At 41.8% G+C, this 27,924-nt stretch overlaps 1 protein-coding gene across 2 annotated transcripts in view; it reads right to left on the reverse strand.

The window, feature by feature from the left end:
* Fim (plastin-2 Fim) overlaps positions 1-27,924 on the reverse strand; it is a 170,786-nt gene that overhangs the window by 20,550 nt on the left and 122,312 nt on the right. The window contains exon 1 of one of the 2 annotated variants that reach the window (XM_067783232.1): positions 22,566-22,962. The exons of the other annotated variant lie outside the window; for it this stretch is intronic. Coding sequence (XP_067639333.1) covers positions 22,566-22,643 — 78 coding nt within the window. The 5' untranslated portion in view covers positions 22,644-22,962. Of the gene's footprint in view, positions 1-22,565; positions 22,963-27,924 lie in introns of those variants that run through there. 2 annotated transcript variants of the gene reach the window in all.

The following is a 27,924-nucleotide window of genomic DNA, read 5'->3' on the forward strand; positions in this document are numbered from 1 at the left end:
CCCCTGGGCAGTGTTGGCCCATCAATCAAGTGTCTGTCGGGATGCCCAGGTTTCTGGGTATTCAACAGAAACTGTTTGGTTAGCATTTCATTTCTTTCCCTTATTGGGAGTATTATCGCCTCATTATGTAGATGGTGTTCTGGGGGAATAAGGAGACAACCCGTGGCGGTTCTGAGGGCAGTTTTTTGGCAGGCCTGTAGCTTCTTCCAGTGGGTAATCTTTAGGCTTGGCGACCATATCGGGGACGCGTAGCATGCAATCGGCTGGCCAATTGCTTTGTAAGTGGTAATGAGCGTTTCTTTATCTTTTCCCCAAGTACTGCCAGCAAGAGATTTGAGAACTTTATTACGGTTCTGGATTTTCGGTACAATTGCGGCTCAAACGAACGTCACACCCAAGATTTTGGGGTGTAAGACGGTCGGTAGCGTAGTGCCATTGACGTGGACGTTCGAAATGGTTCAAATGGTCGAAATTGATTATTTGTTTTATTTCAGATTCTGTGAGACCTTTTGGGTGCATTTCTAAAAAAAATCTAATTGTTGATAATAGTTTCTTCCTGAGCTACTACAGACAAATGTTGCCTATAAGCAACATTGTGTTCATAAAATTCCTCACAAAACAATACACAATTTTTTAAAGTTTTGCAAACGTTATTTAATTTACTTACCTTTTATTTATAATAGTATGCAGTTTTTAAGAAAAAATTTCCAGTCTTGACTTTTTTATATGAACTTTTTTAAAACCTTTTTTTTCACTTTCTTTTGCACACGCTTGAGACTTATTTCAACAACCTCGCAATTAAACACTTGTAAAGCTCTTCAAAATATAACTTCGTAAAGAAATGCTTATACACACAAATTTCATCGAAAAAAAACCGTTAGCAAAAATAACATTTCCTGTAGGAAATATAACCGAAAACAGACAATCTTGCCTATAAGCAACATTTGACATCAAAGGGTTAAATAAAGAAAATATAAAAAAAAAATATAAAAAAAAAAATCGGCCCACTCCGGGATTAGTGGGGATGATTGCAGAATTGATTGAAGTTTTTTATGAGAAAAAAAATGGCGAAATTCGAAAAATGTCGAAAAACTGAAAAATTAAAAAAAAAACTTTAAACATTTTTTTGTATTTTTTCCGAAAAGTACATTTAAAAACAAAATTAAAAAAAAAAAGATCCCAAACGGTCAATTTTTGAAAAAGTTATAGCATTTTGAAAACAAAAACGGCGTTCTTTTAAAAATTCATTACTTTTTTGAGTTGGATGAAAAAATTTGAAAAAATTCTGAAAAACGTCTTTCGTAAGCTAGAAAAGGAAGAAAAACTTTCAGCCAATTCTAAAGGGGTCGGGTTTAAAATTGGTCGAAATGGGATGGAATACCCCATATATATCACATAACACTGAAAAATTGCACATGTGTGTTTATTGTTTATTGAAAAAAAAAAAAAAAAAAAACAAATAATAAAAAAATTAAAGTGCACAATTTTTTCTGCGGTTCCTTTGTTTCACACGTTAAAACACACCTTTGATTCAGCAATTAATATTCTGAATAGCCAGCCTCACAATTTAATTGTGGCAGATTGTGAGAAGTAATACTGATATGGAGCATTTATTACTGTAATCAATTTTCCTTTATTATGTATAATAAAATATAAGATGTATGCCAAGATTTTTGAAGGAGTGGAAATTGAAAAAGTTACTTCAGTAAATTCACAAATTTTTCGTGTACTAAGTTATTCTACATTTCAATTACAAATCATGTTTAAACAAAATTTACACGTCTTGCTTTATACTAATATTAATAATGCATCATTCGTAGCAAACAAAATTATGTTGCACTTCTCACAAAAAAAAAAAAAAAATAGTGCGCTTTTTTTCATCTGCAGTTATGAAACGCTTATTTCTATATAGAGGATATAATTTCTGATAAAATGGCATAGTGTGTTGAACAATGTTTTAGCTATCGAATCCCTGCAGAAAATGTATTAAAACCGGGCCTCAAATGATCAAAAACCTTCCGCCCTTACCTCCTGTTGCAAACCGAATTTTTCAGTATATTGAGGCTTATGTACTGTAACGAAGCTTTTTCGCGCCCCGTTGCTTCTTTGATATTTGCTGGGGTATACTCGCCGTGCCCAGGGTTCGTTTACAATAAATTTGTATTAAAGGGGCACCTTGCAAATTGATTTAATATAAAAAAAACTTCACTCTATTGGTTCTAAATTCTATAATATAAAATAAAACGTGTTTGTATACTTCATTTTCAATTTCACTTGGATTATCTTGCGGTATCCTTGATTGCAGTGGCGGGCCTTAGCGGTCCGGCCGTATTCCGTTAGTTGGGTCCCGTTAGTATGTGGCGTCGGTGCCTTGACGCGCCTTATGACGGCGTCTCTCTCTGCTGCGGTGCTCTGTCGCGCCTTACGTCGGCGTCTACTTGTATTGCTGAGGCGATGCTCTGTCGCCGTGTTCCGTTAGACGGATCCCGTTAGTATGTGGCGTATGTGCCTTGACGCGCCTTATGACGGCGTCTCTCTCTGCTGCGGTGCTCTGTCGCGCCTTACGTCGGCGTCTACTTGTATTGTTGAGGCGATGCTCTGTCGCCGTGCTCCGTTAGACGGATCCCGTTAGTATGTGGCGTCGGTGCCTTGACGCGCCTTACGTCGGCGTTTACTTGTATTACTCTGCTGCGCCTTGCGTCGCCGTCTATTTGTATTGCTGGTTGCTGGGTGATTCTCTGCCACGCCTTGCGTCGGCGTCTACTCGTATTTGCTGGGCGATACTCTGTCACGCCTTGCGTCGGCGTCTACTCGTGTTTGCTGGGCGATACTCTGTCGCGCCTTACGTCGGCGTCTACTTGTATTGCTGAGGCGATGCTCTGTCGCCGTGTTCCGTTAGACGGATCCCGTTAGTATGTGGCGTCGGTGCCTTGACGCGCCTTACGTCGGCGTTTACTTGTATTACTCTGCTGCGCCTTGCGTCGGCGTCTATTTGTATTGCTGGTTGCTGGGCGATTCTCTGCCACGCCTTGCGTCGGCGTCTGCTCGTATTTGCTGGGCGATACTCTGTCACGCCTTGCGTCGGCGTCTACTCGTATTTGTTGGGCGATACTTGCCGCGCCCTACGTCGGCGTTTACTTGTGTTGCTGAGGCGATGCTCTGTCGCGCCCTACGTCAGCGCTTACTTGTATTACTCTGTCGGTGTACCTCTGCTGCGCTCTGCCGCCGCGCTTGGCGCTGGCTTAGCCTGGCTGCGCTATGCGTCGCCGCGTTGACGTGACCTCTGTCGGCGTACCTCTGCTGCCGCGGTTCGCGCTGGCTTACCCTGGTTACGTTGTGCGTCGGCGGACCTCTGCTACGCTTTGCTGCCGCGCTCTGCGCTGGTTTACGTGCGTTGCCGCTCCGTTGCGGCCTCTGCCGGCGTACTTCTACTGACGGAGGTGAGCGGGTGTCACCTGTCGCGGTTGCGCGTTACTGTGGCGGGACCTTTGGTCTCTGGGGGTGATGCGTAGAGAAGATCAACCGCAATCACCATTCCACGACTCGCTCCTATGAAGTGGATTCCTATTGCATAGAGAAGATCAACTGCAATAGGGATATACTTCGCTAGTAGCTCTGGTCACGACCACAGCTCCGTGCTGACTGACTGCTGGTTTACGTGCGTTGCCGCTCTGTCGCGGCCTCTGCCGGCGTACTTCTACTGACGGAGGTGAGCGGGTGTCACCTGTCGCGGTTGCGCGTTACTGTGGCGGAGCCTTTGGTCTCTGGGGGTGATGCGTAGAGAAGATCAACCGCAATCACCATTCCACGACTCGCTCCTATGAAGTGGATTCCTATTGCATAGAGAAGATCAACTGCAATAGGGATATACTTCGCTGGTAGCTCTGGTCACGACCACAGCTCCGTGCTGTCTGACTTTTTGCTGCTGTGTCGCTCCTTTTATGGCTGTTGTGTTTGGTGTTGCTAGCTCAAATGGTTGCGTGCGCTCGTTGTGTTGCTGAGATTTGTTGGTTGGCCGTGTTGCTGTTAAATGTTGCGACCGCTCGTTGTGTTGCTGAAACTTGTTGGTTGATCGTGTTGCTAGAGCCTTTTGTGGCCACTTGTTGTGTTAATGTCGTGTCAAATATGTTGTGGGGTCGTTTTGTGTGGGCCAAATTAATGAGGATTTATTTGGTCCTCACACTCCCCCCCACTTCAGAAATTTAGCCCTCGGTGCCCAGTATTCGTATGCGGGCCCTGCCTTTTACCACCGTGACGGTGTATTATAAGCTGCGGCTGCGGCTGACTCGGTGTTCGTGGTGTTGGTGTAGGTGTCTGCAGTGTTTGGTGATGTAATGGTGCGTGCGACGTCAGCGTACGTGTTTGCGTGTGTAGTTGCACGCATGTTGTTGACGTCGCCGCCTGTGGTGTTCGGTGGTGTGATGATACGTGCGACGTCAGCGTACGTGTTTTCGCGCTTAGTTGCACGCGTGTTGCTGACGTCGGCGCCAGTAGCGCTTGGTGGTGTAACGTTGCGTGCGACGTCAGCGTACGTGTTTGTGCGTGTGGTTCCACGCGTGTTGCTGATGTCGGCGCCGGTAGCTCCTTCCAGCAGTATTACCCTGGGGCGCTTTGCTTCCTCCTCCTCGTAATGCTGGCGCATACGCTTGACGCTGTTGTTTAGTTTGGCGTTATGGCTCTCCATCTTGGGTTGTTGGTTTTTTTTTTTTTGTTTTTTTTTTTTGAAAAGAAATTCGTAGCAAAAGAACGTGTTGTCACCTCGGTGGTTTGCGATAGAATGATTAGATTATTTTTCCTGAATTTATTTTAATTTCCCGCGATGGTCTCTGCTGCATGATATGGCTTTAGCTCCCCAATATTGACCGTTTTCTCCTTCCCGCCGTTGGTTTTTCGTACTTTGAGTATCACTGGTGATACATATACTAGGATCTGGTAGGGTCCGTCATTTTTGGGGGCCAACTTTGCCGCGAAATTTTCGCCGGCCTTGGAGAGATGGTGTTCCTTTGCGAGCACTAGTTCGCAGACTACGGGGGTCCATTTTCTCCGCCGTAAATTGTAGTGCCGTGCTTGATCTGCCGCCGCTCGTTCCATGTTCTGCCTCACTATTCTGAATGCCTCTTGCATTCTGTCAGACTTCTCTTCTGCCGTTGTGGTAGCTGTGCCCGTCCCCAGGTTGACCTCGTCAAACAATGCCCCTGGTAGTCGCGGTTCCCGTCCTTGTACGAGGAAGGCTGGACTGTATCCTGTGGACGCGGTCACACTGGTGTTGATGGCCAGCTCGATTTCTGCGAGATGGTCGTCCCATCTGTTGTGCTGTGATCTGGTGAGTTGTGCTATGATTCTCTTGATTGAGGGCTGTCGTACCTGGCGATATTCGTTCTTGCTGGTGTTGTTCTCTGAATAGTTTCTGGCGCGGCTCCAGGATTCGGTGTGTGCTGGGCAAGGGGTCTGGTTAGCACGAGGTGGCCTTCTCCACATGATATGGTGGCTCCCATGCTTCCTAGCGTATCTAGGCCCAGTATGATGTCGTCGATCACTCCGGGCATGACGTGTAAAACTGTGTGGAGTGACGCGTCTCCGAGGCGTACCTCAGTCCTTATGGCGTCGAAGATGGTAGTGCTAGTCCCGTTTGCCATCGTCATTTTGATGGCCACTCTCACCATTTCTCCGCTTCCCGAGTTCACCACACGTTTTGCTAAGCTGCTCGAGACGAAACTTCTTGATGCCCCTGTGTCGATGACCGCCTCGGCTGATTCCGCGCCGAGCTTGGCTACGGCGTAGAGGCGACCATGCTCTTGGTACATTGTTACCGCCGTTTCAGCGCTGGGTTCCTTGGGTATCGTTACTGCCGTTTCGGCGCTTTCTTCTTCGTGGAGCCCTCTGTCGTTTCCCTGACGTCGGCGGCAGCATTCGATGGTTCGTATCTCGTTGCGGCCACATTCCCAGCAAAAAATTTTCTGTGGGTTTCGGCACCTATTGGTGTCATGTCCTCGTTCGCCGCATCTCCCGCATTCGCCGTTGGGGTCGTATCTCTGATTGCCTGGAGGCGTGCGGTTCCTTAGGTTCGGTGGTGGTTGTGTTGCAGGTTTTGATGGTGACACCTGGGTTGTGTCACTGGCGATGTGTCGCGTAACTTCGCGGTGATGTCCGCCTGATGATCTTCGATAGTCCTCGCGTATGTTCTCGTATTCTTCGGCAAGTCTCAGGAGCTCTGCGAGACTAGTGAAGTCCCTCCGACGGATGTAAAGTTGGTAATCGGGGTGGCTGTTACGGAAGATTCGTTCCAACCGCTGTTCGCTGATGTACCCTGCGTGTCTCATCAAGCTCTGGATTCCTAGTACGTAGTCCTTATACCTCTCCTTGTTGTGCTGCCTTCGTTGGCGTATGTCGTCGTCGAGCCGCTCGAAGTACCTGACTGGTAGGAAGAAACGTAAAAAATCCTTTTTGAAGCTTGTCCACTCTCCCCAGTGCGCATTGTTATTGCGGTACCATTGTAGCGCGGCGCCCCCTAGTAGCTCGGGCATGGCTTTTGGCAGGAGGTCCACGTTTAGCGCGTATACTTCGGTTAACTCCTCTAACCGTTCGATGAACGCTAACGGGTCCCGTCCACCTTCATACTTTACGGACCACTTTCTTACCTGGTCGATGATGGGCGCGAACACCACGGTCGGTGCTTGAGTTACCTGGCATGTATAGTTCATGGCTGGTGCCGTCATTCCCGCTGGTAAGTACGGTTGCGTGGGTTGAGATGTGCCGGTTGATGATGCCATAATTTCTGATGGTACGTGCTGTTGTGTGGGTACTGTACTCCTGGGAGGTGCCTGAGATGTACCGTTGGGTGGTACCGCTATTCCTGATGGTAAGTACTGTTGTGCGGGTACTGTATTCCTGGGAGGAAACGCGAATTGAGTTTGTTCTACTGTTGTAACGGCGACCTTTGGTGTGCCTCCTCCGTTCGACGGAGTCGGTGTCTTAACCTCATTTACGTCGCTCATGTGCGTAGTTTCCTTGTAGGTGGCTTGTAGGGATACAAATTTTTTGTGGATTTCCGAGTCGGTATTTGCCTTTGAGGCCAGTGCTGCTATGCGCTTTCGGATTTCTCGGGTGGTACCTGTCTGCTCAATACCCAATTCCTGTGTGATGGATATCAGCTGCTCCTTTGAAATTGTGTCTAACCACGTGGTATCGATCTGGTCGACCATTTGTGGTTAGGTTTCTCGTCAGGAATGTTCCTTCTGACGTGCTAACGATTTGCAGGGTCCCTGCTCGGGCGCCAATTGTAATGAAGCTTTTTCGCGCCCGTTGCTTCTTTGATATTTGCTGGGGTATACTCGCCATGCCCAGGGTTCGTTTACAATAAATTTGTATTAAAGGGGCACCTTGCAAATCGATTTAATATAAAAAAACTTCACTCTCTTTATTGGTTCTAAATTATATAATATAAAATAAAACGTGTTTGTATACTTCATTTTCAATTTCACTTGGATTATCTTGCGGTATCCTTGATTGCAGTGGCGGGCCTTAGCGGTCCGGCCGTATTCCGTTAGCTGGGTCCCGTTAGTATGTGGCGTCGGTGCCTTGACGCGCCTTATGACGGCGTCTCTCTCTGCTGCGGTGCTCTGTCGCGCCTTACGTCGGCGTCTACTTGTATTGCTGAGGCGATGCTCTGTCGCCGTGTTCCGTTAGACGGATCCCGTTAGTATGTGGCGTCTGTGCCTTGACGCGCCTTATGACGGCGTCTCTCTCTGCTGCGGTGCTCTGTCGCGCCTTACGTCGGCGTCTACTTGTATTGCTGAGGCGATGCCCTGTCGCCGTGTTCCGTTAGACGGATCCCGTTAGTATGTGGCGTTGGTGCCTTGACGCGCCTTACGTCGGCGTTTACTTGTATTACTTTGCTGCGCCTTGCGTCGGCGTCTATTTGAATTGCTGGATGCTGGGTGATTCTCTGCCACGCCTTGCGTCGGCGTCTACTCGTATTTGCTGGGCGCTACTCTGTCACGCCTTGCGTCGGCGTCTACTCGTATTTGCTGGGCGATACTCTGTCGCGCCCTACGTCGGCGTTTACTTGTATTGTTGAGGCGATGCTCTGTCGCCGTGTTCCGTTAGACGGATCCCGTTAGTATGTGGCGTCGGTGCCTTGACGCGCCTTACGTCGGCGTTTACTTGTATTACTCTGCTGCGCCTTGCGTCGGCGTCTATTTGTATTGCTGGTTGCTGGGCGATTCTCTGCCACGCCTTGCGTCGGCGTCTACTCGTATTTGCTGGGCGATACTCTGTCACGCCTTGCGTCGGCGCCTACTCGTATTTGTTGGGCGATACTCTGCCGCGCCCTACGTCGGCGTTTACTTGTGTTGCTGAGGCGATGCTCTGTCGCGCCCTACGTCGGCGCTTACTTGTATTACTCTGTCGGTGTACCTCTGCTGCGCTTTGCTGCCGCGCTCTGCGCTGGTTTACGTGCGTTGCCGCTCTGTTGCGGCCTCTGCCGGCGTACTTCTACTGACTGAGGTGAGCGGGTGTCACCTGTCGCGGTTGCGCGTTACTGTGGCGGGGCCTTTGGTCTCTGGGGGTGATGCGTAGAGAAGATCAACCGCAATCACCATTCCACGACTCGCTCCTATGAAGTGGATTCCTATTGCATAGAGAAGATCAACTGCAATAGGGATATACTTCGCTAGTAGCTCTGGTCACGACCACAGCTCCGTGCTGACTGACTGCTGGTTTACGTGCGTTGCCGCTCTGTCGCGGGCTCTGCCGGCGTACTTCTACTGACGGAGGTGAGCGGGTGTCACCTGTCGCGGTTGCGCGTTACTGTGGCGGGGCCTTTGGTCTCTGGGGGTGATGCGTAGAGAAGATCAACCGCAATCACCATTCCACGACTCGCTCCTATGAAGTGGATTCCTATTGCATAGAGAAGATCAACTGCAATAGGGATATACTTCGCTAGTAGCTCTGGTCACGACCACAGCTCCGTGCTGACTGACTTTTTGCTGCTGTGTCGCTCCTTTTATGGCTGTTGTGTTTGGTGTTGCTAGCTCAAATGGTTGCGTGCGCTCGTTGTGTTGCTGAGATTTGTTGGTTGGCCGTGTTGCTGTTAAATGTTGCGACCGCTCGTTGTGTTGCTGAGACTTGTTGGTTGATCGTGTTGCTAGAGCCTTTTGTGGCCACTTGTTGTGTTAATGTCGTGTCAAATATATTGTGGGGTCGTTTTGTGTGGGCCAAATTAATGAGGATTTATTTGGTCCTCACAGTACATATATCCTGGATTTCACTGGCCATTGCCCTGTTGAAACACCAATCATCAGAAATAATTTATGATGATCCTTTGAGAGACGAAGCTGAGCACCTGGGTCAAAGTTTGGCAAAAAGGATCGGATCGTCTTGCAAAAGTTTTTATCAAATAGATGAGTTCTTGGCACAATATCCTCCCCTATACTTTCTCCTCCGTCAACAAGGCAAATCGACAGCTCCAGATGTGTTCACTACCCCACTCCCTCGATTTGATAAATATTCTAGAACTTTGGATGGATTCATTCAAATAGGGCCGGTTAACACAAACTTTAATTTCAGTATCACGAAGTATGAAGTAAAAATAAGTTGAAAATGTGCCCCTACCTTTTAACGCTTAACTTATGACGAGTTAAAAAAAAAAACAAAAAAACAGCGAAATTGGACTTGTCTCTATGTGCTCTATATCCAATTTTTTATTTTCATTTTTGCACTGTGGTAAATACTAAAAAGGCTGTAATTTATTTACTCAGGTAAAGACTTACGTATTTTATCTGAGTCTTTTCTTACTTACGAAAACGGCGACCTTGTTACCGATGTTCACAGAGTACTTAGATTATGGAAGGAACACTTCTCCGCTCTCCTCTCAATAATGATGGAATTTATGGCCCCCACTCGATTATGATGAAGTCAGAATAGCAAAAACCAGATAAAACAAGTAAGGAAGTCTAAGTTCGGGTGAAACGGTACATTACATACCCAGCTGTACACTGTGTCCTTAATAGTGTTACAAGGCTGTGCGATAATACATATACATATGGTTCTATTTTGAACTAATTTTCGTTTAAAAGAAGCTAAAAGGATACGGAGGCTAACACCAATGACCTTGAGCGGGTAATAATGCAGTTTTCTTTCAGATATGGGGATTTCCCTACTGTTTATTTTAAAATAAAGATATAACAGAACAATAAAAATACGATTGATACAAAACTATTTTTCGCTAAGATTTAACTTATTATTTTTGCCTACGACCCTTTTAAAGTCATTTATATAAAAGTGGGCGTGGTCCTTAACCAATCTTATCCATTTTTTCTAAACATATTTCCTACTATAAGGAAAATATGTGTACCCAATTTTGTTACGATATGTAAATTTTTCTTCGGGTTATGGCTCCCGAAACATTGAAAACTGCTTAGACAAAAAAGGGGGGGTGCCACACCCATTTTGAAAAATTTTAGTGTTTTCCAATTTAATGCTATAATTCAATTTAGAAAGTAAAATTCGATTGCTACAAAGCTCTTTTTCGCTAAGATATTGTTTTTTTTTTTTCGTCTACGTCCCTTTTAAAAATCTTTTATATAAAAGTGGGCGTGGTCTTCAACCGATCTCGTCCATTTCTTCCACGAATATTTCCTGCTATAGGGAAATTTTTTGTACCAAATTTTATTATCTACGATCCGATAATTTTTGTTCGAGTTATGGGTCCCGAAACTTAGAAAATTGCTTAGTCATAAAAGGGGCACGCCCATTTTCTAAAATTTGAAGTTTTTCTTATTTATTGTTATAAATGCACTTTAGAAATGCAATACCATTGATATAAAGCTTTTTTTTTTGCAAAGATATAGCTTATTTTACTCGTCCACGACCCTTAACCGATTTCGTTAATTTTTCTTCATTCATTCCTTACCTCCAACCTCTCTGCCGAATTTTGTTACGAAAGGTTTAACGATTTTTGATTTATGATTAATAATATTTGTAATGTTGATTTTATTACAAGTGAGCGGTGCCACGCCCATTTTAAATTTTTTTTTTTCAAACTTTTGTCAAGATTCTCAATATCAGTCCACACATCAAATTTCAACATTCTAGGTGTATTATTTAGTAAATAATCAGGTTTTTTGTGTTTTCCACAATGTTATATATATAAAAAATGGGCGTGGTTATCATCCGATTTCAATACCAATTTATTCTGGGTCCAGATAAGCCCGTTTACCAAATTTGGTGAAGATATCTCAATATTTACTCAAGTTGTCGTGTTAACGGACAGACGGACGGACGGACATCAATCAAATTTTGTTTCGATACCGATGATTTTGATATATGTAAGTGCTTTTTCCCAGTCCGCATGTAGCAGGATCCTGCAAACTGCTCCAACTATCGCGGAATCAGCCTTCTTAATATCGGGTATAAGGTGCTGTCAAGTGTATTGTGCGAAAGATTGAAGCCCACCGTGAAACGTCTTTTGGATTGGACCTTATCAGTGCAGCTTCCGACCTAGTAAATCTACCATCAACCAGATTTTCACAACGCGCCAAACCTTGCAAAAAAAGAATTGACACACATCACTCTTCGTAGATTTCAAAGCCGCCTTCCACAGCACGAAAAGGAGCTGCCTATTTGCCGCTTTGTCTGAATTTGGTTTCCTCTCAAAGCTTATGCGACTGTGCAAAATAACGTTGAGAAACACCACCAGCTGAGTCATAAATGGGAAGGACAACTCCGAGCCATTCGAAACGAACGAGATTTCAGAGAGGGAGACCCCTATCGTGCGATTTTTTTAATTTGATGCCAGAGCATATTATGTTAGCTTCGTTTATTTGGGAACCTGCAATAACACAAACGACAAAATCAGCTCTGAAATCCAGCGAAGAATCACTCTTGGTAGGCAATTGAAATGTAAAGTCCTCTCTCGGCAAACGAAAATCATGCTCTACAAGTCACTTATCGTACCCGTCCTGCTGTATGGTGCGGAATAATGGACCATGACAACAACAGATGAAGCGACTCTGGGAGTACTCGAGAGAAAAGTTCTTCGAAAGATTTACGGACCTCTGCATGTTGGCGACGGCGAGTACCGAAGCAGATTTAATGATGAGCTGTACGAGCTTTAAGAAGACATCAACATATGCCAGCGAATTAAAACGCAGCGGCTACGCTGGTTTGGACATGTTAAGCGAATGAAAGAAGATGCTCCGGCTAAGAAAGTATTTGTATCTGAACCCGCCTATGGAAGCAGAGGAAGAGAGCGGCCCCTACTCCGCTGGAATGACCAACGGGAAAGCGATCGAAATTCCCTTGGTTGGCGCCTGGGGGTCACATTTTCAACATTTTTCATATGCTCTACTGTCCTTATTCATCCGCAGGTTTTCATAGCATAGAAATAAGAACAAAATGATTTGTTCGGAATTTAGAGGGCTTACAGTGCTATTGATTACTTTCGTAATAAAAATTTAAGTTCATATCTATATTTATATAATAATTGCAAATATTTGGCATTTATTGAAGTCAATATGTGAAATGATAAGATAAAAAAGCTACATTTTAAGTGAATTAGATATAAAATTGAAAAAATTTCATGCATATGCATCATAAAACAAATATTCAAGATTTCGCCGATGTGATGTCACATTTTTATGAGGCTTTTGACGCGCTATATGTACGTGTGCAACGAGCAGTTCTGGTAAGCGTTTTAAGACCCTGAAGAGAGAAGTGAGTTGGAAATAAGAAAGATGAGATAGAGAGCCGTAGTGCCATGAGCTGCAACTATTGTCTGTTAGGAATAATGCTAGAAAATTCGAACAGAAAATAGAACGTATGAAGGAAATTTTAAAGCTAGCCTCAAATTCTCACAGGAACAATAAAGCCCGCTGGTAACCGCTGTACGGGGTGTAGTTACTTATGGAAGGCACACTTGTTTCTTATTACCGACGAAAAATACGTTCTAACAAGCGTCTACGGCGAGGTGTAGTAGCTTGGTTTAAAAATTAAAAGGCACCGGGAAGCGACGGACTGCCCGTCGGTCGAGCTGTTCAAGTATGGTGACGAGAAATTTTTAAAGATCAAATCCTATGAGAAAAATGGTCGATTTCCTTCAGATTGATATTTAAGTGTGCTCTTCCAAAACAACAAGAATCACATACAAGGAAGTTCTTTCTAGCATGTTGTGGGAACGACTGAAACCCAGAGTCAATGGTAAATCTACCATCGAACAGATTTCAACGATATGCGAAGTTCTAGGGAAGATCATTAGAGGCAATTTAGTGGTCTGGGAGTGCCTGACCTCGCTTGCGATTGCATCGAACTATTTTATGATTGAGATTATCTGGGTCATGGTGATATTCCGGGCAACTGTCAAGTGCATCTGTTGGCATGCATCGGTACAATTGAACTGGATGGAGATGGCTATAGGGATTTCGGGATTCCGCTGGCCACATATGGTCTGCTCCTGCATAAATGGACCTCGAGTCAGCTCAGCAAGCGTTGGGTGGACATCAACCCTTGCATGGTAGCAAGATCCTTCTGGCCGAAAGTGGATGCCAGGCAGTTTGCCGAAATGATTAGAGTTCACTATGGCTCATCTATCAATGGGAATCCATACTGTAAACCCCATCCTGCTGCAGGTGTATGAAGGATGATGAGGTGGAGTCATTGAGTCACGTTATGAGTACTGCCCATCTTTTGCCAGAACTAGGCGAAAGTATTTCGGTCGCGACTCACTTGGATCTCAGGAGGATTAATCCAAGGATGATAGCGGTCTCTTCAGAAACTATATCGTTGCTACACAACGATTCGCCAAGTACCTATGTATTACTGAGTCACCGTTATTTTGTGGTATCACAATGCTGTCCAAGTGAGCTTCCCCTACCTGGGCAGCTACCATCTAACCTAACCCAACCTAACCTACAGAAAATCCGTGATTAAATAATTGGCACGCTTTTATGAATTCTCGTGTAAAAGGTTTGAATGGGCGTGGCACTGACGTACAAATTTATGCTGAGTGTGGCCTAGTCTTTAGTATTTTTTTAGGGAGCGTGTCATTATTCTGTATTACAAAATTCTGGGTGACAAAATTCTGTAAATTGCACAAAAATTCTGCTTTTTAAAATTCTGCATGTTTAATTCTGGAAGTCAAAATTCCGGAATCATGGCATGGCATAGCCGGTGTTGGATCGGCTAAGGGTTATTTTTAAAAGCGCTGCCGGAGGCCGCCTATGCAGAAAGGTGTTCTACGCAGAATTACTGTGCCTGGTGCACTTTTTCAAAATAATTACATGACCTCTTTAACATTGTTAACATTATATTTTAATACAGAATTTTGTAATACAGAATTTTGAAAGCAGAATTGTAGAAAGCAGAATTTTAAAAAAGCAGAATTTTAAAAAGCAGAATATTGTTTTTAGAATTTTGTACATACAGAATTTCGACACCAACCCATTTTTTTACTCAATAACTTTTGCACTTCAAGAAATTAGAAAACCTATCGATATTGTGGCGAATGTTGACATCACTATGATGTTAGTAAATAATCACAACAACAACAAGTAATGAAGTATAAGTTCGGGTGAAACCGAACATTACATACCCAGCTGTACAATTGAAATTCTGTTGTTGTTTGTTTTGTGTGCTTAATAGTGTTACAAGGTTGAGCAATAATACATATACATATGGTTCTATTCTGAACTTATTTTTCTTCGAGTTATGGCTCCTCAAACATAGAAAATTGCTTAGTCATAAGAGGGGCGGTGCCACGCCCATTTTTTTTAATTTTAAGTTATTCCTATTTATTGTTATAAATCCACTTGGGAAATGAAATACCATTGATATAAAGCTCTTTTTTGCAAAGATATAGCTTATTTTACTCGTCCACGACTCTCTTAAAAATCTATTATATAAAAGTGGGCGTGGTCCTTAACCGATTTCGTTAATTTTTCTTCATTCATTCCTTATAGTAAAGGCAACCTCTCTGCCGAATTTTGTTACGATAGGGTTAATTATTTTTGATTTATGATTAATAATATTTGTAAAATTGATTTTATCACAAGTGAGCGGTGCCACGCCCATTTAAAATTTTTTTTTCAAATTTTTATCAAGAGTCTCAATATCAGTCCACATGTCAAATTTCAACATTCTAGGTGTATTATTTACTAAATAATCAGGTTTTGTGTGTTTTCCAAAATGTTATATATATAAAAAGTGGGCGTGGTTATCATCCGATTTCGCTCATTTTCAATACCAATCTATTCTGGGTCCGGATAAGTTCGTGTACCAAATTTGGTGAAGATATCTCAATATTTACTCAAGTTATTGTGTTAACGGACAGGCGGCCAGACGGACGGACGGACATGGATCGATCAAATTTTTTTTCGATACTGATTATTTTGATATATGGAAGTCTATATCTATCTCGATTCCTTTATATCTGTACAACCAATCGTTATCCAATCAAAGTTATAATACCCTGTGTACAAGTACAGCTGGGTATAAAAACGGCAAGCAGCCACACTTATGTATGTACAAGGCAACGACGAATATTCCACAAACATAACCAGCAGCTCGAAGTGAAGATATATCTCACACACACACATGTAGTCATCAGCCGAAATTCTTACTCACACATACACACGCATATAACTAAATAACCAAGCAGGAGATACTACTGTTCTAGAAGGTGAAACGTCTAGACCTTAGGAGAAATATTCAAATGAGGCAGCAGAGAGTATAAAAGTAGCGCAAGCTGAGGAATAACTAATCAGTTAGAGAAGTACTACTCCCAAAGTAGTCTAAATAAAGACCGTTTTGCAATACTGAATATTGCAGTTATTTATTCGACAGTTCAGCGATTCGAACATTAGCAGAAGGTGCATAAGTATCAGGAATTCCCCAAAATTCGTTACAATATCATAATCGATAATAATTTCGGGTATTCTTAAACTCAGCCGGTAATTAATACCGATAAATTGCATTACATTTCAATTATGTACGTATCAAAAACAAATAAATAAATTGAAACTAATAAATTGTTAATACTTGAATATGTATGTACATATGTATGTATGTACACAAATTCCACTTTGAATAAATGTAATCGACAATGGAAGTCGTAATGCAAAGGAAATGATAACAAACACTAAAAACCGATAATTTATATGGGGCTGTCGATACGCGAGATACGTGTAGGCCAAGATGTGATTATAAAAAAAAAAAAAATAGAGGCAATAAAATTTCTTGCAATATTTATTAATTGCAATAAGTAAAGTGAAAAATATAAATAAAAGAATGTACATAAAAATAATTGATAACTTTTTAATGACGAAAAACTAAGCAAGGAAAGAGAAAGTACATTAGCAACAGACAAATAAAGAATAACAAACCATATTTTTGGATTTTTCTGGAATATTTAAAGGTAAGAAAGAACAAATTGTTTTGGCTTTCAAATTCGATAGAAAAAAATATTAAAAGTGAGTACAGGTCATAAAAGTATTCATATTCACCCTTATCGTCATTGTCGTCGTCGACATCGTCATCGTTTTTCAGTCGTCGTCACTTCGACACCAAATCGGTATTGGCTAAGCTTGTTGAGACGACGACGTCAATTTATCGATAAAACGAAAAAAGTATACCATCTCTGTCATTTCTGGAATAGCTGTTCGATTTTTTTCGACACAAAATCGGTATTGGCTAAGCTTGTTGAGACGACGACGTCAATTTATCGATAAAACGAAAAAAAAGTATACCATCTCTGTCATTTCTGGATTAGCTGTTCGATTTTTTTTACTATTTCTGTATCTTTTTTCGCGATTTGGGATTTGTTTAAATATTTCATTTCAAGATTTTACAAAAATGGTTCATTATGACAGTAGTGCAAGCTCTAGTGACGAAAATAATATAGAGGAGCTTAGATTCAATTGAAAAAATAAAGAAAATCAGGAATAACTCCGATATTTTCTAGCTCAGCTACAAGAACCTCGAATTGTTGCGCACTCGTTATTTTCATTTTGAATATCTAAAACACAATGCAAATTACATGTTTGTATATTTAATTAATTAAAAAAAGGAATGTTTTACTTACAAATTTTCCTTCTGTCGTCAGTAAAAACAGCGTCGACAAAAATGGCGTTGTGTGAGGGCGACGACGACAGCAACCCTTCAAAAACACTCTCGTCATTCCACGTCATTTGACTAGTCATTTTACGATCATAGGTTATATTCATAGTCACATTTGCATGGGCGTGATTAGGTTTTGTGACCAAATTTTTTGTAGGGAAATTTCAGGCATGCTTAACGAACGAAACGATATCATTTCGTTACGATAATCAACGTTAATAAACGAAACGAAGTCACTTCGTTAACGTTAATTTGACGTTCTTAACGTTAATAAACGAAACGAAATGACTTCGTTTCGTTTATTAGCGTTGATTATCGTAACGAAATGATATCGTTTCGTTCGTTAAGCATGCCTGGGAAATTTGCTTAGCCAATACCAAACATGTGTCGATAGTCGTCAATAGTTATCGAAAACGACGATGACAATAACGAATTTAACACGCGTCGTGAGTCGTCGCCGCTCAGTGATGACGACGACAATGACAAAAGAGTGATTATGCTTCAGTTTAAGATTTCTATTCAAAGTTGAATGGGACGATGATTTTATATGCTGTGAAATAGATAAGATCTATGTCTAGGGAAGCACTGGGCGACAGTGCCAGTGTACAAAGCAAAACGAAGCAATCCGGAATTTTGCTTGTACACCAAGAAAAACTGCAAAAGCTTTACGTCTTGATTGCAGAGTCGTTGAAAGGCAGAGGTTTGTTAAGCGTCGAGATCTAAAACTGCTCAGATACAGAGAAAGACTCATTAGCTAAGTAGAATATATGTAATATGTAAACATTGTAAAATGAATATATATTGTATATTTTTTATTTTATTTTTTTTTTTTTTATGTGAAGAACAGTTAAGTATTGGAATAGTTGTGTGTATGACTCCGAAGAGCTACTAATAATTAAGAGATGAAAGAACAGTTTTCTTAATGATGAAAAGTGATTCCGAAATATAAAATGCTTATAATTCTGACAAAAACAGCGGAAAGGCTTATTTAGTTCAAAATTAGTTCGTAACTGCTTCAGAAAAAGTGCTTTGAAATAAAGTTCACTTCGCACAGGAGAAATGGATTAGAAACCAAACCGTTGAATAATTGGTAATTTTATTTTAGGTTAAAACTGCTAAAACTCTTCCAAAAATATAGGGAGAGGTGTCAAAAGACGCGCCTTGGATCCAGGATCACGAATCCGAAAGCGAAAATTGGAAATTTTATTTGTTTTCGGAGATATTTGCAAACAAAATTGAAAATTTTCATGTGGTTGTTGTAATTTTGATGATTTTGTTTTACCCACAGGAAAAACTGTGGGTAAAAGTGTTTTGCGCGGATATAGTTTGATAGTAAATATAATTTCAAGCATTTCCCTTCTACTAGCAAGGGTAGGACGAATAAAGACGATTTGCATATGGGGGCAGATTACACAAAGGATCCCAATGGAGGCCCCTTAACGCGAAAAGTAAGAACTGATTCTGGACTGATTCAATTCGATTTATATGGATCTGGTAATATGGGTTCCAAATTATTGAACCGTATTCAACTATCGGTCTAACTTATTTAGTGAAAAGAGCTTTAGTTACAAAAGGGTCGCTAAATTCTTATCGCTTAATAACCGCTAGAACCCCTTGCTTTATTGACTGTTCCGTTAATATAAAGATTGAAACTAAGTTTGCAGTCCATAGTAACCCCCAGAACAACAATATCAATAATTTGTTCAAGACGGTGCTTCTTCACCCTTATTGTCACTGAACGACGACAACTCACGACGACGTATTAAATTCGGTATTGCCATCGTCACTTTCGTTAACTATTGACGACTATCGACACATGTTTGGTATTTGTTAAGCAAATTTGCTGTCGTCGTCGCCCTCACACGACGCCATTTGTGTCGACGCTGTTTTTACTGACGACAGAAGGAAAATTTGTAAGTAAAACATTTCTTTTTTAATTAATTAAATATACAAATATGTAATATGCATTGTTTTTTTAGATATTCAAAATGAAAATAACGAGTGCGCAATAATTCGAAGTTCTTGTAGCTGGGCTAGAAAAAATCGGAGTTATTTCTGATTTTTTTTTTCTATTGAGTCTAAGCTCCTCTTTTTTATTTTCGTCACTAGAGCTCATAATAAAACATTTTTGTAAAGTATTGAAATGATATATTTAAACAAATCTCAAATCACGAAAAAAGATACAGAAATAGTAAAAAATCGAACATTTGATCCAGAAATGACAGAGATGGTATATTTTCCTTTCGTTTTATCGATAAATTGTCGTCGTCGTCTCAAAAAGCTTAGCCCATACCGATTTGGTGTCGAAGTGACAAAGACGTCGATACGATGTGACGTCGACTGAAATACGACGACGATGTCGACGACGACAATGACAATAAGGGTGATTAATTATGTAGGAAGCCGGATGAAATAAGCTATGTGAAAAAATGACAAATTTAAATTTTTTAAGATTCAGAGGCATATAGTTTGTGTCACACCAAGTAGCCAGTGTGTCTAAGTCAGATTGTAGTAGGCACCTATCGTCGAATAATTTGTAAGAAATAAAAATGTTTACTTCATCAGTATACATCAAATTTTTTGAAAACTTTATTGAACAGAATCTGAGAGATGGCTGCTTTGAGGAACTCCAGAAGACTCCTCAATGATATTAGTTAACGCATTTTTAAAAACCACTCTTTTCTGTCAAGAAGGTAGCAAATCAAGGTTGTGGATAAGTAACGAGTGACAAACTTTATCGGGGACTCCCATGCCGATGCTTGGAAACCTTAGCAATGAGGGATTTACTTAATTGGCGCTTGTTTGCAACCTGCCTCTGTCCACTTTCGTCAGTCCTGAAAATATTAAATCTCGATGGTACCACCGCTACTAAAATCTGGATAACCAGCTTACGAAGGAGACTGATATCATGCGATATCTCTCCTATCACCAGTAGCCAAGACACTTGAAGCCGTTCTGCTCTCTTACTTCACGTAAAACATACGACTTTTCAGCCACCAGCATGAAACTTACATAGCACCACTACCGCGCTGAACGCCATTAACATACAAATAAATTGCAAACAGTACTCGTAGAACTAGACTTGTCAAAAGCTTTTGCAACAGTCAACCACAGCTCATTACCCAAAGGCTTGAAAGGGTCCACCCCTACGTCTAGTTTCACAAGGTGGACCGAAAATTATTTGCGGGGTCCGCAGGCACAATTTTGTTAAATTATTACATATTGACGTTCCCACCCGAAGGAGTGGATCTTTATAACTTTTTTTGCCTCGCGTAACTTGGTCCTATCACCGAACAAGTCTTCGGCGACCTTATTTATGACGTGGACGTGGCAATAGTCGGCAATATTGAACAGCCACCCCAATGGCATTACTGTCCGGTACCCAAAAATATTGGGTGTGACGTTCGATAATTTAAAAGAAGATAGGAGCTGCAAATGATCCATCAAGCAGGAAAGGTGTGGACAAAAGCGCGCGGCTGCAAAATTTCCAAGATCATGTGCAAAGACTACGATATTAGACTCACAAAATGGCTCATATCTCTGAAAGACTTAAGGCTCACATTGGGCACACTAACTGGACACTGCCTTCTGGCGTCACCTGCTTATAAGTTACGTCTCGTCAGTAACAGCAGGTGTAGGAAGTGCGAGATGCAGGAAGAAACGGTTGAGCACGTTCTGTGTTCTTGACCTTCGCTCGCCAGCACAAGTCGCCAGTTATTACGGGCGGCAGAGTTGCCACATCTCGAGGCAGCAATTAAGGTAGATCCTAGAAAACTTCCAGTATTTGCCAAGAGAACGGAGTTATTCTAAAACATAAGTCCTGGTACCTGATTGAGGTTCTCCCGTTTGGTCGTCAAACAAATTCTGGTAACACCAAGGACACATTCAGTCTATGAGGTCCTTATTGACCGGCCAGTTCAACCTAACCTGGCGTTCGATAATGACCTGCTTTTCGGCGAGCATGCAGACACAATCGCACCTAAAGTTCAGTTCCGCAACAAAATTGTTAAGACCCTTGCTAGCAGTACCTGGGGCAGAAACAAAGTATATAGCAATTGGCCAGCCGATTTTGTGCTATACGGCTCTAATATGGTGGCCGAGATTAAATAAAAGAAACACATTGGAGGAAGCTGCAGCCAAAACAACTCGCTCAGAACCGCCACGGGATGTGTTATGTCGCATCATCTACACAGTGAGACGGGAATACTCCCTAGGCTGAACATACAGTTTCTGTTGAATAATCAGAAACCTTGTCATACTAACGGACAACTGATTCTTGCGGCCCCGTCTCCGAGGTATATATGGAGGCATAACCGCAAAGCACTGCGAAGAGATCCGTGGAGGTGGTAGACTTACTTAGCGGTGGATATATCTTATCCAGCCATTGAAGTCCCTATAAGAACTGGGTGGATTGTTATTTCTCTTTGCTGTTACAGGGATAAATCAGGACTCATTTAATTCATTTAAAAGTGACCTAAATCTTTTCATATTTCTTTTGCAAACTTGTGGATATGATTTTTCAATAAGAAAACAGTTTTTCTAATCGGGTTCGTCCATCGGGAGTGATATGGCAAACACTCCGAGTGTATTTCTGCTTTGAAAAGCTTCTCAGTGAAAATTCATTTGCCTTGCATATGCCGTTCGGAGCCAGCATAAAACACGTCAGCCCCGTCCCATCAATTTGTGACGAAATTTAAATGGAGCACCACGCAAATTGGAAGATAAGTTCGGCCTCTAGTTTTGCGGAGACGAACTCTTGCCAACAAGTGCTACTTTGGACCGAGTAGGCAATTGAAAATAAAGTCCTCTCCCGACGAACAAAAATTACGCTCATCATACTTGTTCTGATGTATGACTCGGAGTCATGGAAGGTGTCGAAAAAAGATGAGATGGCTCTTGGAGTGTTCGAGAGAAAAGTTCTCGGGAAGATTTATGGTCCTGGTCGTGATGCCGACGGCGAGTATCGAAGGAGGTATAATGATGAGCTGTATGAGCTTTACGCAGGTATATCGATGCAGCAGCGAATAAAAACCCAAAAGCTTCGATGGCTAGGTCATGCTATGCGAATGGACGAATACGCTCCGGCCGCTGTTGTAAGCAGAGTAAGGGGGGAAAACTACGTTGAGTTGTGAGAGGCAGGTGTAGGAGTACTTGAACTCCCTTGGCTTGGTGTTTCCAACTGGCATCAGTTATAGCGAAACAGAGATAGTGGCGTGACTTGTTAGGATCGCTAAGGCGGTTAAGCGCCAAATAATGATGATGTGATGACGATCCCTGTGCGGGAACAGTTCTTCTTGAAAGCTGATAAATATTCGGATAAACGGCGATATCTTCGGCGATAATTTCTTCAGAAATGTCGTACTGTATTCGCCCTTTTTGCAACATTCTATCTAGACTTCAGTATTTTGCGCTAAGCCTTTTATTGTTTTGTATTACGTGCACTTTATTTCACTTACAGTTGGCAATAACTCCTCTAGATTTTGCTTGTACTCCTTGAAAATTTGATGGTGTTCAACATCCAAAATATCGGCCATATTTATGTAGATAAAAATTACGGGTTTTAAGCCAATTATTATAAAATTCAATTGATTAAAAGCGATTAGATATCGTTAGAAATGAAATATCGCTGATGTCACTGCACAAAATTATTATTTTTTTCATATGCTCCCAGAGGTATTGGGAAACTCTAAAAACTTTATAAAACCAAAAACACAAAAAACCACATTCGCACGAAGAAGTAGATGCGCTTGTATGTATTCCGCCAATTGGTTGAATTTCACTAAAGGATTAATTGACCGATCGCCTGACTTCGCTAGATTGCGACTTGCCGCGCCTGTTCTCGAATTGGTTTTGCGTACTCAACAACACATCGAATACTAAATCAAACAAATCGATTGATTTTTGTGCCGTTTGTGCATTGGAGTACATAAAAGTGTTCGATAATGTACCGAAGTGTAAAGACCAATATGTAATCTTTGGGCGCTTCTGATAACTAACACAGAACAAATGGTTTTATGAACTGATGTGCTAAAATATGTATTCGAATTGCAAAAAAAAGAACATGTAAACAGAAATACTACATACATACTTTTGGTGCTGTTGATTAACATTTCAAATCCCGAAAATAAAAGGTTATATAATGTCTTTTCCCAGGATTGAAGACTCCTATGTATCAAAATGATCCGTTCTCCTGTGTCCAAGATTACTTCAGTTAATTTTGAGATAGCTGCTATATGGTGCAAAAGCATGGACCAAGACAACATCAGACGAAACAGTTATGGGAGTGTTCGAGAGAAAGGTTGTCGGAAAGATTTACGAACCTCTACGCCTTGGCTGTTCGACCTTTACGCAGACATCAACATAGTCCAGCCAAATAGGCCATTTTAGGCGAATGAAAGACGATGCTCCCGCCTAAGGAAGCAGAAGAGGAGGGCGGCCCCCACTCCGCTGGAAGCACCAGGTGGAAAACTATTTAAGTTCACAATTAGCGCCAGTTAACCCAGAGAAGAAGCGACTGGCGCGCCTTGTTAAACGGTTAAGCGTAAATTAAGTAACTTAAATTTCTTAAAACTTCCAAAAAGGGGCGTGGAACGGCGCACTACGGACCAAGTGATTTTTTAAATAGTATTGGTCATGAACCAAAAACGGTTTAAATTGTCATCATAAAACTCAGTAAACTGATTATCCTTGTCATAAAGAATGAGTGTGGGAAAAATTAACGAAATCAGTTAAGGATCACGCCGACTTTTATATACAAGATTTTTAACGGGATCGTTGGCAATATTTTTGCGAAAACCAACTTTATATCAATGCTATTTACTTATAAAGTGTATTTATAACCAAAAAAATATATTAAATAATCTTTAGCAATGGGCGTGGTACCGCCCCTTTTTTGACCAAACATTTTCTAACGAAGAGATATTAACGTATTTCGAAAAAATTCGGAACACATATTTTTCTTATGAACCCAAAACATTTCTACTAAAAATAGAAGAAATCGGCTGAGAACCACGCCCTCCAGATTTTTAAAAGGATCGTAGGCGAACCTTTGCGTCTAATATTTTTAAATCAATGCTATTTTACTTCCAAAACACCATTATAACAAGAAATTGATATAATTAAAAATCTCGTTTTTTGACCAGATATTCTTCTGCATTGCCGGAGTCCTCGAAGACGAATTGACCTATCGTGTACAAACTCGGTACAATTATCTCCTTTATAAAGCAGAATATTTCTAATAAAAGTTGAACTGTGTGATAGAAGCTACACCCGAAGTTATTCTTCCTTATTTGTTCCACCTTTAAGATTTTAATGTATTTTTTTAAGACTTTTCTTCTTCAGGCAGCATAGATAACACAGCGACACAGAAAAAAATGGGATACTCAAAGGCCAATTCTTATGGATTTTGGGTCGCTGAATCACGAACCCGTGGTCAAAATTCAAAGGTTAGCTCTTATTTTATTTCTAACGAACGTGAGTTTTTGAGCTTAGAAATAAAACATGCATTCCGACCACGGTATTATGTATGTTTAGCGACCCGAAATCCATAAGAATTGACTTGTCTTGTCGTTGAACATCCCACTTTTTCTGTTAGGCTGTGCTATTATTTCTTCCTCTAACTGCAAAACGTACTGAGTAAGTATTCAAAGAGTACCTTTGAAGAAGTTTCTTCATAAACATCGCAACCTGCAAGGCATTTATTTCACAAAAATGTAGGATATGAAATATGAAACAATCAATAAGTATTCCATGAAATTGTTGGCAAGTCACTGCTCTCATTTATTTAAATAATTTTTAGTTATTCTGCTATTGAAATACCGAAATCCCGATATTGATATGTAATACAAATAACATAGCATCGCTCATAATTTCTAATGTAGCTTTATTATAACTGCCGTGACTGCCAATGCTGCATACAACCTTGAGAGGTACGCGGGGGAAATCCATTTGTGACTGCAGGCCAAGTATTTCCTTTTAATGAAAATTTGATTATTTTTTCGATATTTTTTGTTTACTTTAGTTTTTTTGCACACTCACAAGTGTTTTCACTAATAAGTACTTTGGACATTAGTCATCACATTGCTTTTACCTGCCTGAAGTACTTGCTAGAACATAATAGCTAAATTTTTGGTTTTCAAAACACTCAAGTGTTATTCTTGCAAATATATAAAAACATATTTTAGTCCCCTGAAAGGAATTTGTTATGTGAAACATTTTAGCAAAAATCTAGGTATACTTTAAATTTATGGGTGAATATTTCATATTTATGTATGGAGCCTTAAGGGAAAAGTGTAATTAATATTTGGTCGACCGGTCTTTATCTTTTGTAACTGCTACTCATCATCATCGTTAATTGGCGCTTAACCGCCTAAGCGATTTTGGCCGTTTCGCAAGTTCAAAAGAACGACACCCGATCCTAAGGCCATCTCTTCAATACTACAGCACCATTATGGGTGCATAAGGGTGGGGGATGTTATTAGAAGCATATACATATCATCTGGGGTTACCCTTGGGAAAAGTGGAAGCTAGCGAAATCGGTCAGTAATCACGCCGACTTTTTATATATATAGCATTTTCAGGTCAAATGAAACTTTTTTCATTTTAAATGAAACTTTTTTCATTTCAAATGAACCATTTTCATTTCAAATGAAACTTTTTTCAAGTCAAATGAAACCATACTACTAAGGAAATTGTCAAAATATATTTATATCGTACTTTATAACGCTATTTATCAAATTTTTTCTTTCAGACAACTATTTCTAATTAGCCACATTTAAGGCAAAATTTTTGCTTAAATTTTCTTTGTGAATTTAAGCTGCAGTTAAGGTCGGCTTAGTTTAGCCTTGCCTTTTGATCGTTTCAATTTTTAATAAAGTAGCAGGGTTATACGCAGGGCAACTTATATACTACAGTTTAACCACCCACTTAAAATAAGCACCTAAAAGCTAAAGAAAAGGAATCGAGCCTGGAACCGGAACTGAACACTAAACCGGGCCGGAATCGAACCGAGTACCAAAATCTATAATGGAATCATACCCGCAACCCAAGCCGAAATCGGAACTGGACCGGAACTGAACCCAGGCGGCGTTTTATCAGTTTGTTATTTTTTAACAGGTTGGTATCGAAGGGTTTGTTATGAGCGTGCTTTCTACTAGGTATAGACGAGTAACTGATTTGTTATAGAAGTGATTTATCCATAGCAAAAGTTACTGATTTTTTATAGACGAGTTATCGACTTATTATCGTTTTTTTAACAAAAAACAATCGAAGTTATCGATTTCCCAAGGCCGTCGGTTCTATGTACCGGATCGACTCGGGATTTTTCGCGGCCAAGGACAGCAATTTCAGTGTAACCCCATTTAATTTGTTGCGTCCCTCCCACAAATTGTCATCCTCCCAGCAGCTCCTTGCAGCGGGAATGCTCCATATTCTCTTGCTCCGGGAAGGTATCGAACCCAATCCGGGTCCGTCTCCTGACCCCGGTCCTGAGAAATGGTTTTGCTGCATCTGCCGGAAAAGAATCTTTTTAGGACGGTCATACTCTTGTCAGTGTGTCTCGTGTAAGGGATGGTTGCATCGGACAGGTTGTTCTGGGCTAGATCCCAAAACCAAACGTCCTCGTAACTTCTATAAATATTTTGTGGCTCCTTGCTGTTCACGCCCTAGGACGTCCCGTAGTCTGCGCCTTAGCGCTCCCCCACTACCTTCTAGCAGCCCCGCTGCTCAGCAAGCCACAACAAGTACCCGCTGCTGCTCGCGCCCAACGGCGCCACCAACTCATACGGCTGCTCCCACTCATACTTACAACCTCCGTAGTAGAGTCGGGAACAATGCCGAGCATCAGCCCCTGCCCCCGACTTCTCCCCCCTCTTTGCCGGCAATAATTGCGCAGGTCAGGGAAATATATTCTTAGTCCCTACCTCCCTTTGCACCGTTTGCCAGCATATCTATGTTTGCGACATCCGCCCAATGCAGCTCCTGCCATGGACGGTGCCACTTTCCTAGATGTTCTGGTCTCAGCGACGGCAACCCCCCGACGGGTTTCATTGCGCCATGTTGCCAGGCCGCATACCCAAATACACCGGGTACCCCAATGCTTACCCAAGGACGTCCAGTCCCAGGGCCACAACAGCAGTTGCGTCCTAGCCTTCCACAACCCAGGCGTAGTCACCCGTCACTTACTCCCAGAGTGGCGACGTCTCCCCCTATGCACTTCAGAATTCTGCAGTTAAAATAAATAGAAATAGTCAACTTCATGAAGCGGCACAACATTTGCATTGCTGCGATTCAAGAGACTAAACTCACAGCAAGATCTGCACTGCAGACCTGTTTTGGGTATAATGTCCACAGAAAAGATCGCGAGACCGGAAATGGAGGCGACCTCGCGTGTCTTAGAACGTCATGGCTTATCTGTCCGGTCAGGCGATGCAAACCTAGAAATCATCAACTCCTACATCTCTCCTGCCATCTGTTGCCCCAGTGGATACCGCCCTAATATCAGCGCCTTACTCACTGGCAACAATCGCATTATCTTAGGCGATTTCAATGCCCATCACGATATATGGCATTCAAACTTGCGGGCGTACAGTAGGAGTGGAATGTTGGCGGATCAAATAGAAGAAACGACGTTCTGCACAATAAACGGAGACGGCCCCACAAGTATGGTAGGAAGTTGTCACAGTTCGCCGGATATTTCAATCGTGAGCGCAGAACTCGTAAACTGCGTCAACTGGCAGCCGATGGTAACATTGGCATCCGACCTTATACTTATTTCGCTCGAGCGTACCGCCGACTTCATCGTCACAGAAAAACGCA

This window comes from Eurosta solidaginis, chromosome 4 (genome assembly GCF_040869045.1).
Source record: "Eurosta solidaginis isolate ZX-2024a chromosome 4, ASM4086904v1, whole genome shotgun sequence".
NCBI lineage: Eukaryota > Metazoa > Arthropoda > Insecta > Diptera > Tephritidae > Eurosta > Eurosta solidaginis.